The 14,370-nt window shown below is 33.1% G+C and overlaps 1 protein-coding gene across 1 annotated transcript in view; it reads right to left on the bottom strand.

The window, feature by feature from the left end:
* Nucleotides 1-14,370, bottom strand: part of LOC106468508 — a 73,202-nt gene that overhangs the window by 50,915 nt on the left and 7,917 nt on the right. The window contains exon 3 of the mRNA XM_022397646.1: nt 10,993-11,203. Within this exon, the coding sequence (XP_022253354.1) occupies nt 10,993-11,203 (211 nt within the window). The remainder of the gene's footprint in view (nt 1-10,992; nt 11,204-14,370) is intronic.

The following is a 14,370-nucleotide window of genomic DNA, read 5'->3' as shown; positions in this document are numbered from 1 at the left end:
GTCATGTTAAACTTATATTAAAGTTTTTCTTCATTACACATTTAAGCCGTCTCCAGCCATTATTAGTCTCAAAGTGGGTTCCTCGTCATCGAATTAGTTACTGTTTATTAAAAAAAAGCATTCTAAACACATTGATAATAAAACGGATCTGGGTTAAAGTTTTAGGAAACGCGATAAGTCGAACTATTTTGAGTTAAAGCCAGCATCAAAGTTTCATTAACCACACAGCAACAGATCTCCAACTGCTTCTCTTTCATTTTACACTAACAGTACTAAAATTGGTTACCTTAAAAGGGGACGTTACCTTTAGAGTGAGATTCGTCAGTTTTCCAGATGGGGGAGGAGGAGGAGTAACAGTTTGTTTGTAGTTAAGCACAAAGCTACACAATGGGCTATCAGTGCTCTGCCCACCACGGGTATCAAAACCCGGATTCTAGCGTTGTAAGTCCGTAGACATACCGCTGTGCCACTGGGGGGGGGCAGGAATAACAGAGCAAACAAACAATAAAACAGTACAGCAACCCCTTTATTTTACCGTTTTCACCTACCTGATGAAGAGAAAAAAAATTAAGTGTTTTTATTTGATTGAGAATGTCTACTATATCTAGACCCAATAAATTATGTTTGATCTTTAGTTTCTTAAGTGTTTTAAAGTATACAGATTTGAATCCATGGACGATGTTTAGAGCCTCCACTTGAACTTTTTTACCATGATAAAACCACTTTTTTGTTTGCTACTTCTGTAATCTCCTGTTTGTTTTCTTCGTGGTCACCTAAGAAAGATTCGTGGTATGCTTTATAATTATAATTTAGTGTTAAGTGTGTGTTTGCTTGGTTATGCGAGCACTGGATGTAAAACAAGAAACCGGATAAAATATAGAATGAGTTACACTACACATATGGACTCAGTTAAAAGGATTAATAAACGCCTCTGGAATCACAATTTTTTTTTGTGAACGCGAGAATTACTAAAATAAAGATCACATAAATAACGATACTACAACATCGACGGAGTTTTATAAAAATATAGGTTTCTTATGTTGAGTAAAAGACAAATCAAAACACCATACATATTCGCATTCTGATTCTTAGTATACACGCTGCTATGCTGAGTTCTTTAAATGTATGTATCTATTATAATAATATACAGTTTTTAATATATCTTCAAAATGCATGCGCACCTTACCATCTAACTGCTCATGCGCACGCACTTCATTTCAACAGATGTAAACAAAAGGCATTTTGTACAACAAAATATTAAAAGCTTATCAAAGGTTTTAGAAAGGTCTAACGTTAGGTCGTAGAATAACATTATATAAGTTTATCTACTGAGAGTATTAAGTACGGTTAAGTTTAAACCTAATTAAACTAAAACAAAAACGTTCACAAGTTGCAGTGTTAATTTATCTCTTTATCGAATATAGGCCGTACATAATAAAGGCTTATCTAATGTTAGGCCTAACACAAGTGGACTCTTAGATTTAGGTGTCTGCGATTAAAATTCTTTTGTATTATTCTAGAAATCCTTTATTTAAAGAAATACTGTTGCAATAAAAATATTAATTTGACCGTAGATATTTTGCGGGTCTCTGCTAGGTATAGACTGTAATAGCATGCTTACACTAAAATACGATGGATAAGAGCAAGGATCTTGTTGACACTCGAAAGAAATTAGAAAAGGAAACTTAAACCTGAATGGCATCTTACGCGACACATGGTAAAGTCAGAATCTTCTAGGGTTTAACTTCACGCGACACATGGTAAAGTCAGAATCTTCTAGGGTTTAACTCCTAATTTTGAACTACTGGGCAGGCAGAGAACAGACACTCAATGCCTCAAAGCTACTCAAGGTCTGCCTGTGCTATCCTTACCTAATTTAGAAATGATAGACTAGAGGGAAGACAGATAGTCAACACTACTCACCACTAACTATTGGACTACTCTAATCAAATAATGGGCTTGACTGCCATATAATAATAATCTCATGGCTGAAAGAAGGAGCATGTTTGGGAATGGGATTCAAACCCACGATCTTCTGCAACTTACAGATCAAGCGGCCTAACTACCAGGCCTTCCCCACATGGGACTTATCCCACTTTCAATACAGTACAGCAGTATACTTCTATATTGCAGAAGCATCACTATAAAGCAAAGTTTCGTTCACTGCTGGTTGTTCAAAGTTATCAGTAATCATTCTAGTAACAATAGTCGTCATCTGCTGGTGAAAGCCAAAGGAACAGACGATTGGACAGTATTGCAAATTACAATAAATGTCAGACCATTATCCTAGTTAAGAGATTCTTTCAACAGTGGTCAGAATTTTACACTTACAAAAAATCGGTTATCTCAGATACAGACAGGAAGACGTCGCTTCCGTAATGTTAGTAGAAGAAACTGAGGAAAACAACTATAAACATGTAATGTGATTTATAGGTCGTGTTTAACCATTTAGATACTAATAATAGACTAAAGGAACGGGGAATACACCAGGAGTCTCTTCACCTAGCTTGCAATATTTCGACATTGATGTATAGGGGTTGGGTTTTCTGATTCATTTAGAAGAGAAAATATTACCGACATTGTAACTGAACGTCAGTCGTACATCACGACGCTATATTTCTATTCTAATGAACAATAACCCTTCCAACACGATGATGGAATGATCCACAACGATTATCTGAAATAATCCAAAGAGCATGTTTGTGACTGCAGCATCTATCTTCCCTGACCACCAAACTCACAGGATCTTATGAAATCCAAGAGCAATTGTCTAGGGAACGTAACATCGCATTCTTCACGGTTAACTTCTGCTAATATTCGTGAACCAGCTTTAGACCAGATTCCTAAACGATTGTGTTTCAATGGAGGATGTTATAATGTTAAAAGTTGATACAACCTAGTTGTACGAAGGAGTCTTTAAAATAGACCAGCCATTGTACGTGAAAGCTCTTAGTGGGAATAACATCTAATTGCTTATATGTGCTAACTCTTTACAACTTTGCGTGACATTGATTATTCTAGTTACGTTACCAACCATTCCAATGCTGACTTTGTCTAAATTCGCACAAAGTTACGCCCCCTAGTGGCACAACGGCACGTATGCGGACTTACAACGCTAGAAACCGGGTTTCGATAGCCGTGGTAGGTAGAGCACAAATAACCCTTTATGTAGCTTTGTGCTTAATAACACACAAACAAACACAAAGCTATTTTGACAGTACCACAACTTCATTATACTTTTCTCTTGTTTTATTAAAATATTAATTTTAATAGTAAAGTTTGAATAACACTTTTCTCTGTTGAACCTCCTGTTTAGTGTCAATTTAAAGTAAATTGTTCTGGAAATGCGTTGAACTAAAGGGCAATATCTTATGACAATAGAGCTTTTACTATGGTGGCAATAGATGCAATTAAATTAAAGCAACTTTGTTTATTCTTAGAGAGCCGAGCTAACAGACTATAATGCTGCTATTAAAGCAGGCAAATTTTATATTCTTAGTTGGTCTGAGAATGAGCAGTAGTTAAATGTTAATGAGAGTCTGGCAAATACAACTCTGAGGTAATTTTGGACCGAAAAAAATAAGTTTTTTTTCACTTACCAAGTCGTAAGTTCGTTCTATTTTTGCAAAAGTAAAGTAGTAAATGTTCAGCATACAAAGTGAGGTGAAGCAAAGTCGTTGAAGTACTAAATAATTCTATGGGTTTTAGCGAAAAGTTTCGTAAACAGAAGCCTAGAATAGACTGTCTACCTAAACTTCTACCAGAAAGTCTTCTCACTCGAAATCCATTGTGGGTTAGTTAAAATGAAATGCTTTTAAGACATCTATTCTAAGTTCCTCACATCAATACATTAGTATGGATTCTGTGAGCTGTCAGAAATGGAATATTTGTTATCTGAACGATAAAGAGGGTGAATTGCATTTTACTTGAACGATTCGTATATGCTAATACAGTAGTGTGGTGCTGGAGCTGCGATCCGTGGACCACGGATGATAATTTTAGCACTTATATGTATCTATATACATTGTTAGATCTTCTAGCTAACCCAAATCTCCTAAGCTGGCAAAAATATCGTAGAAAAAGAGGGTATCCAACAGATGTAACACTAGTTTATTATCTTTGTAAGTCCTGTACCCGTTGCCGGAGTGATATTTTATGTCGATTTGTGTAGACAGCTTGTTTCAAGCGGAAGTTCATGTTAATTCGCCAGTGCAAAGCCACCAAGATAGACTTATGTCTGGAGGTTCATAGCAAGCCTGTCTTACGAAGAGAAATATTAAACAATGTAAAGCTAAATGACACACCATTTCCAAATCTCGCATAGCAGGGCTTAGGGCAAAATAATTAGGACAATTTGGACTTATTTCCTTTAAGAATTTTCGTTGCTTTGTTTTTTGTCCTTTAGAGCTAGTAAAACCAAATTTAGGATGAAGAGTCGGGGTGATCCTGGATATGTCTTTATCTATTCGGCGTAAATTGGAAATACTCCCGGAAGGTTACTCAGACATAATGGGGGAGATTTAGGAGTAGCTTCTCAGGGTTTCTGATCCAGAATATAGCAAAATAAGTTGTTCTAGAAATTTATTGAATGCAAATAATAATATCGCGAAGCCACTGGTAATATTTTAAACACGTTTTCCATAACATATAAGAAAGGGGAACATTGAAATGTGATAAAAAATACTTACCAGTAGAAAGTAATTCATTTTGTATAACATCATGTATAACATCACGTGACTCTGGCAGTTACTTACCAGTAGAAAGTAATTCATTTTGTATAACATCACGTGACTCTGGCAGTTACTTACCAGTAGAAAGTAATTCATTTTGTATAACATCATGTATAACATCACGTGACTCTGGTATTTACTTACCAGTATAAAGTAATTCATTTTGTATAACATCATGTGACTCTGGTAGTTACTTACCAGTAGAAAGTAATTCATTTTGTATAACATCACGTGACTCTGGCAGTTACTTACCAGTAGAAAGTAATTCATTTTGTATAACATCATGTGACTCAGGTAGTTACTTACCAGTAGAAAGTAACTCATTTTGTATAACATCATGTGACTCTGGCAGTTAGTTACCAGTAGAAAGTAATTCATTTTGTATAACATCACGTGACTCTGGCAGTTACTTACCAGTAGAAAGTAACTCATTTTGTATAATATCACGTGACTCTGGTATTTACTTACCAGTATAAAGTAATTCATTTTGTATAACATCATGTGACTCTGGCAGTTACTTACCAGTAGAAAGTAACTCATTTTGTATAACATCATGTGACTCTGGCAGTTCAGAATGTTTTATTAAGTAACTCTAGAAGAATAGAGAATATTTGGCTTCTGTAAAGCCTGAAATATTTCGTTAGAACAGCAACTAAAGAGTAAGAACACGATTCAAGTAATCATTACTCGATGTGTGAAGAAAATTTGATAAAAATAACTTGTTTTGAATTTCGCACAATTCTACACGAGGGCTATCTGTTTTAGCTGTCTATAACTTAAAAGTGACAGAAAGGCACCTAGTCGACATGAGAACATGAAAGAGCGACATGTGTTTGATTTATTTTCAATAAAACAATAAATCAGAGAATCAGTCCAGAACGGAAGATATGTTTTAATTATCTTATGGCTAATTATCATAATTTATTTGTTACCTTCTACGAATCAAATTCTAATCGTTTTAATTATCAGAGAATCAGTCCAGAACGGAAGATATGTTTTAATTATCTTATGGCTAATTATCATAATTTATTTGTTACCTTCTACGAATCAAATTCTAATCGTTTTAATTATCAGAGAATCAGTCCAGAACGGAAGATATGTTTTAATTATCTTATGGCTAATTATCATAATTTATTTGTTACCTTCTACGAATCAAATTCTAATCGTTTTAATTATCAGAGAATCAGTCCAGAACGGAAGATATGTTTTAATTATCTTATGGCTAATTATCATAATTTATTTGTTACCTTCTACGAATCAAATTCTAATCGTTTTAATTAGAACGTTCGGTAGGAGTGTATCTTACATCTTACGCCATTCTCTTGAAAGGCAAGTTTTTATTTTGATCCTAGTAATGACTGCACATTCACATGTACCACAAATGTGATTGTAGTTTTGTTATCTATCTATCAATCAAGTAATTCTGTAAATTTATCATGAAAGTTAGAAATTCTCCCGGTGGCTCAGACGCAAGTCTGGGGGTTTACATGTATATACATGAAACTAGAAATAAATCAAAATAATAACTGTAAGTTAAACCAGGTTAGAATTTAAGGAAAAGATAGACCTTACTGAATTCGGTTGATTTTTTTTTCGTATTGATAATTACTTGTCTTTTAACGAATGTTATTCAACAGGTAAATATAAATTAGCAAGCAATAGGATAAATTCTTCGAGATAGAAAACTCACTTCGACAAATAAACTTTCTGAGTATCTAACTTAGAAATTCAAGTTCGTAATTTATTTTTCATAATATATATATATATATAAAACTGTTTACCTCTTCGTATTGGTACTGACAAAACCAACATCAATAAAAACAAAGTGTGCTTTTAAATCGATCACTCTTTGCTCAGTATGTACATGTATTTGTTAAAAAAAAGTATTTAAGAGTAGAAAAACCAAATAAATGTGAAGAACTTCAAATCATCGTCTGAAAGTTGTCATGTTCCTGACCAGAAAAATGCCAAACTTCAAATAAAGTTCAAAGAAACGCTATTAAAAAAATGAGGGCTATTTCACGGGTGGTATGATGCAAGCCAGCTTCGCATCATTGATTTTTATATTGATCTTGTTGAGGGAATGAGGAAGAACGACTAGGCTTATGACAATCTCTCTGTAAGGAACCAGACATGTAAAATAAATTATTTTGGTAGAGATTACAGACAATTCCAGTTTTACCAGACAGACACAGTCAGTTACCATTATTTATTCACTGGATTTGTTTAGCACATATCATCCTAGAAGCCATACATTTATGTGAATCACAGTAAAGACAAAAATAATATTTAATCCCATTTTCTCTCTAACGGAAAGCTCATCTATTATTTAAAACTGACAAAAATCGTAAAAAGAAAGCGGATTATATATATATAGTTCATTATTCTTTCTTTCCAGAGCTTGAGTAGAAGAAAGTGAGAATAAGAAAGTTGGATGCTTTTTGAAACATTAAATTCAAGTACAGAAATGTCAAAACCTAACAAAATTACATCATTAACGTTTTCGTAAACAACTCAAAGCTTCAGTGCTGAACCTATATACTATGATGTCTAGGCCTCTATAAAATGGTAGAAATATTATGTTTAGGCCTATATAAAATGGTAGAAATATTATGTTTAGGCCTATATAAAATGGTGGAAAACTACTCAACTCTGGACTATGTGAAAACTGCTCCTTGATTTGTGTTTTTGCAGTGACTTAAGTGGCTTGTATTTTATGAGATCATTTTATTTCTTAACTTCTAAAATTAGTATCGGTATTAAATACAATTTGTAAATATCGTGGCCTCAAGAGAGAGTTTGGATGAGCATCACGTGTATAAACCTCTTAGCAGGCTATATGAAACATTTGAATAATAAATTTAACTTCAAAGAGATAAAAATTTTATATAGTGTAGCAATTGGAAACGTGCTTCTATTACTAAAGTAGCACTACGCTGTCAGGTGTTGTCGTATTTACCAAGGTAAAAGTCAATTATTCTTCATGACGCTTCACTGTATTACACGGTTATGAAAAATTCGTTGTATATTATACGGTCAAGTCCAATAAGTTGAAACTGTAATTGTATAAAAACAGTAAAAGAATACCGGGAAAAGGTAACATGGAAAGTAACCCGGAAGTAAATACTAGAATGTTAAGTTTCATTTGGAGTAATATAAGCTTTTCTTGTACCAACAAATAGTGGGATTGATTTTAACATTATAACGTCCCCACGGCTGAATGGGCGATCATGTTCGGTGACGGGGATTCGAACTGTCGACTCACAGATTGCGTGTCGAGCGACCTAACTACCACAGAATGGGCGAGCATGTTCGGTGACGGGGATTCGAACCCGCGACTCACAGATTGCGAGCGACCTAACTACCACTGAATGGGCGAGCATGTTCAGTGACGGGGATTCGAACCCGCGACTCACAGATTGCGAGCGACCTAACTACCACTGAATGGGCGAGCATGTTCGGTGACGGGGATTCGAACTGTCGACTCAAAGATTGCGTGCCGAGCGACCTAACTACCACTGAATGGGCGAGCATGTTCAGTGACGGGGATTCGAACTCTCGACTCACAGATTGCGAGCTACCTAACTACCAGGCTATTTTAAAAAGATTGTATGAATAAGCTGTTATGGTGATTTTTTTATAATTTTTTTCTAGTGACGTAATCCAGGTATAGTGGTTATATGCGTGACGTTTATGCGTTAGATTTCGCATTCACTTCCCACTAGCGGCAGATGTGTGTGTGAAAGGATAAAATGTATTTTAATAAATTTTCACTTCTTACCGATAGGTGCGAAAATATGGTCGCAATAGAATGACAGAACTTAATATTTTATTTCGTTTTTGTCTTTGTTTTCGTGACTAGGGATTTTGTAATTATGCCTTAAATATTACAATAAATATATCAAAGACCTGCAGATGTTTATTTCAATTGTCAAATGCTTAGAAAAATAATGAGATAATGAAATATTTCGCTTTGAATACAGTTTATTGTAGAGTGTACCAAATAATTAATGGTAAATCGCCCGAAATTTTTATTACGCAATGAATAGACCATACGGTAAAGCAGTACACTGGAGAATCATCTTTAAGAGTTACAGTTAAACCGATATATAATTTAAAAAATCACTAGTTGAAGGATGAAAAGCGAATAATACGCGGGTTGAGAATAATAAAACTAAAAAGATAGTAAAAAATGAAAATACTTATAATTCATGAAATGTTGATATATAACGTTGTGTTTGTTTGTTTGTTTTTAATTATGCACAAAGCTACACAAGGGCTATCTGTGCTCTGCCCACCACGGGTATCGAAACCCGGTTTCTAGCGTTGTAAGTCCGCAGACATACCGCTGTGCCACTGGGGGACATATCGTTTTGTAAGAATAATACTTTACCATCAAGTAATGGTAAATCACCCGCAAACTTAGAATACGGTTGAATACTGATAACTGGTCTTACTTTACTGTAAACATTAAGGTATATATATTGTTTACGGTTTAAACTGTGTTAAATAATAAGTATAATTATTGTCGCTTACTACAAAAATCAGTCATAAAGCCAACTTAGAAGTGTCTACAAAACTTGATAAATATATAGAAATGAAGATCTTTGTCTATAAAATAAAAAAGACAGAACGAATTGTTTTAATTAAACGAATTCTGTGTCATTTGAAATAGGTTTTGTAAATAACGTTTCTTAAATCTTAAAACGTGAAACTTAGAAAGTTAAATATTACTTTACTATGTTCTTGTCGAAAATGTCAGTGATATTTTTTTTATAAAAGTTTCTCATACAGTTGCGACTGAATTACAGAACTTCTTACGAGAAATGGTAAAAAACGGAATCAACCTTACATCGTACACGTATTGAAGATAAGCAGTTTGAGTTAAACCATTCGTGAAACACGTAAACACAGTTGAAATCGTAATTAAAAACCATGATTAATATTATACAGTAAATAGGTATTAATTACTCATTGCCATCCACTCTTTAACACGATACTCTTATAAAGTATAAGATAAATCTTTTGTAAAAGAGCCATAACGAACAAACAATAAATTGACAAAATCTTTTCAGGCTTAAACAAGCCTAGTAATGAATGAATATTGATATTGTTTAGAGGTTTGCAATCTGATTATTCCTTTATTTGAAAAAGAAGGCCAGAAAATTACAACCAGTTAGTCAGGATACATATTATTACTGATATGTGGAAAGTTATAATGAAACATTAATTCACAAAGACTTCGAGAAACAGAATTTCATCATTAACAAGGCCACATAGTTTTAATGTCCACCTAGCTCTTTCTTTCATATCAGTTTTGTATTTTATCTGATCTTAGTTTTTATAAAGTATGTTACAAGTTACCTCATTAATAATATATGTATATATATATGTCAATTTAAATTAAAACAATGTGGGAAATATATATATATATCAATTTCAATTAAAACTATGTGGATATATATATATCAATTTCGATTAAAACCATGTGGATATATATATCAATTTCAATTAAAACTATGTGGATATATATATATCAATTTCGATTAAAACCATGTGGATATATATATCAATTTCAATTAAAACTATGTGGATACATATATCAATTTAAATTAAAACTATGTGGATATATATATCAATTTAAATTCAAACTATGTGGAGTGGTAAAAAACAAAATTAAACAGAAAATAACTTTGGTTTTGGACGATTAGATTGTTGACTGAATGAGTGTCAGTGATGGTCCTTCAAATAAATCTGGTTTTTGGTTGTTTCTTGTACTTTTCCAACACATGGTCGTCAATGCTAGTTACGAAAACTTTAAAACTGCTGGTCTGGGTAATACAGCAGAAGTGAAAATTTGGGGAAGGCCTATTTATTATAACATAATCTGAATTGATCACGTAATTTAACACTTATAAAATGTGATGAACATTATTTATTAAGGAATATGAACTTGGAAAACCTTCACTGACTGAAAATAATAGGATTGTAAGTAAAGAAGAAAATAAATTTGGTAACATCGATCATACATTTAATTTTAAGATCTACTCAGTGTATGAGACATGGCGAAAAAAACACACAGTTAGATAAATTGCGGCCCAGTTTGTAAGACATAAATAAGCCTTTGTATTTTGCGGACAGCTTATGCTTATTTGACAGCTTATGCTTATTTGGCAGCTTATGCTTATTTGACAGCTTATGCTTATTTGGCAGCTTATGCTTATTTGGCAGCTTATGACTAGGAAGATACTTGTTTATTTACCTAAAACGTGAAGATAGAGAACCTGGCACACTGGAGGATTGGAAGTAAGCTGACATTCGTAGAATCCTCCATCACTTTCCTGGACGAGCTCAATCTTTAGCGTCCATTCGTTTGAGTATTCAGTGTGGAAAGCCTTGAATCGCTCATCGGTGGTGTAAGTGTATTTACCAACTGTTAGAACGTGAAAGTCCTGAAGACGAACCCAAGAAACCTAAAAAAACAACAAAAAAAAACAGTTATTGAATCACAATCCAATCAAAATATGCAGTAGACTGTGTTATATTCCTACAAAATATTAATTGTTTAGAACAATATTTGCTATTATACCATATTTTAATCGACGAATAAATGCACGCTCTTAAATTCAAAATTGCCCCAAAATTTAAACTTGATATTCACACTGCTGTGTTGCTCACTAGTCCATAGTTTATTATTTGTTGGCACGTCATAAGCGTTCTTCCGATATCTTTAATATAACCTAAACAATCAAGTCACATAAAATACCATTAAAAATAGCACTTTGTTGTGTTTTGACGAATTAGAAAAAGACCAAAAGAATATTCTGGATAGAAATAAAACAAAACCTAGTGCATTCTGATAAGTTTCAGCATGACTGCAGTCGTATCTAAAATCCTACAAATTTTTCTAGTTTCATAAATCATTCAAATTGAAAGTATTCCTCTATCGCTTGTGGGAAGCCAACAAAAACATTTGTGTGCACTTTTATAAAGTTACTGATTCGCTATTGATTTATCCGTTTTAAACCGTTTACGGAGTCTCTTTGTTTTAGATAAAATCACGTTTCTAAACCACTATTAGGATTTGGTATTTTCTTCCTGACTCCACCTGATTCAACACGCGTGCTAAACGGCCACATTTATAAACCAAAGATTCAGGTGTAGCCGTCTTTAATTTAGCACTGTTGACCAGAAAGAGGGCAACAATTAACCAACAGCATCCGCTATCTACACGGCTACTCTTAACTGAATACTGGGATTGACTGTCAATTTTATAACGCGCCTACAACTGAAAGTACAGAACATGTTTATCAGTATAAACTGGGATCGAACCTTTGATTTCCCGATTTGCATACCGGTACACTAAACACTAGGCTACGTCCAACCTTACAATAACAGACAGGGTGAGTATCACATATTGTAAAATGAGCATAAATTACTTTATGTGAAGATGTTTGACTTCAACAGTAGCTTAAACTCCCTCGTCAATAAATTACCTCCTTTCCTTATTATTAGTACTAAGGAAAGGAGGTAATTTACTAATAATAAGGAAAGGAGGTGATTTATTAATAATAAGGAAAGGAGGTAATTTACTAATAATAAGGAAAGGAGATAATTTATTGATAATAAGGAATGGAGGTAATTTGTAGGTAATTTATTAATAATAAGGAAAGGTGGTAACTTACTAATAATAAGGAAAGGTGGTAATTTATTAATAATAAGGAAAGGATGTAATTTATTAATAATAAGGAAAGGAGGTAATTTATTAACAATAAGGAAAGGAGGTAATTTATTAATAATAACGAAAGGTGGTAATTTACTAATAATAAGGAAAGGTGGTAATTTACTAATAATAAGGAAAGGAGATAATTTATTAATAATAAGGAAAAGTGGTAATTTACTAATAATAAGGAAAGGAGATAATTTATTAATAATAAGGAAAGGAGGTAATTTACTAATAATAAGGAAAGGAGATAATTTATTAATTAATAAGGAAAGGAGGTAATTTATTAACAATAAGGAAATTAATAAATTATCTCCTTTCCTTATTATTAGTAAATTACCACCTTTCCTTATTATTAATAAATTACATTATTTCCTTATTTTTACTTTACCACAAAACTCCTATCTAGTATTGCAATCTGAGGGTCGCAGATTCGAATCCCCATTCCACCAAACATGCTCGCTCTTTCAACCGTGGAGGCGTTATAATGTGACGGTCAATCCCACTATTCGTTGGTAAAATAGTAGCCCAAGAGTTGGCGGTGGGTGGCGTTGACTAGCTCTTTTCCCTCTAGTCTTTCACTGTTAAATTAGGGACGGCTAGCGCAGATAGCTCTCGTGTAGTTTTGCGCGAAATTCAAACCAAACCTATCTAGTATATTCTTGAAATTAACACAAGTCGCCGAGTAAAGTCAATGCTGTAAAGATATGAATGCATATATGGCTTGGATATAAATGTGAAATTGTTATACATGTTTTACTAAGAACAACAAATTACGTATTGGACATGGTTTACTGAGAAAAAAAAAAAGAACCTACGAAGACATTTTCTTGCATTCATTAGTTACAATCTTATACGAAAGATTACAGTTTCTGCCTGATGTACAGTAAGTCTGGACATAACTAAACTAACTGTCATTATAAACAACATTTACAGAAGTTAACTCACTGGAAATTATCTGGACCACTTCATTTCTATTTGTTTACAAAAATGAGCAAACAGAATTCACTCTTAACTTTAACATCGAACCGTTTGTTAAGTAAATGGTTTAGACAAGGAAATCAAGGAAGCGTTTTCAGCTGAACGGTTATCCTATTAGAAACAGTCTTTATCGTTATAAATTCTAAGTTTCACTTAGTTATAAAAAAAAACTACCAGTTTTATGGATGAAAACACGTCATTATATTTAAAATGAAAAACAAACCTCTGAACTTACTAAGTAAGTTATTCTATTTGTACCATTGTAGCTATATATATATAGTCACTTCATTATTTCGCCTTAAATCTTCAAAGACAAAAACAAGCACAATGAATGAAGCCTAGCGTAATAAAACACTAAACTAAAAGATATACATATGAAAAAAATCGTTTAGACGCTACATGTTGTCCTTTAGAATTTTAAGTTTTATGGTTGAGCAGGCTAGCTAACATTAAAATTTTCGGTAAATACAAAAATTAAGCATTCATGTGTGATGAAATTGAATAGGAACCTTGACTGGGTAGTAAAGAGGTATGTAGGACACAGATTCTTTAAAGCTTTGTTTGTTAAAATGTAATTATTTATGTATTCTTTATTACATTATAAGTTCCTTTCGATGCTTTAGCATCATACAATATTTTTCTTCAACTTTAAAGATGTATAGGGTATTAGCCGTTAAAACATGGTTACGTTATGTGAAAAAAAAACGTTTTCAGAAAGTTTGTTTTTCACTTTCTTTTTGTAAAACTGGATCAGTTATAGATGAAATAAATACATCTGATGTATCACTCTTTCAAATAACTCGATAGCAGTTCTAAGTGCTGAATCACACTTTTTTTTGCTGGCACTAAATTAGTTAAGTATTAAGCTTACCATCAGTTTGTTGTTTGTTGTTTTATTATTAAGCACCAAGCTACACAAAGTGCTATATGTGCTCT

This window comes from Limulus polyphemus, unplaced genomic scaffold (genome assembly GCF_000517525.1).
Source record: "Limulus polyphemus unplaced genomic scaffold, Limulus_polyphemus-2.1.2 Scaffold89, whole genome shotgun sequence".
In the NCBI taxonomy this organism is placed as follows: Eukaryota; Metazoa; Arthropoda; class Merostomata; order Xiphosura; family Limulidae; genus Limulus; species Limulus polyphemus.
This window is presented reverse-complemented; position numbering and strand designations above follow the sequence as displayed.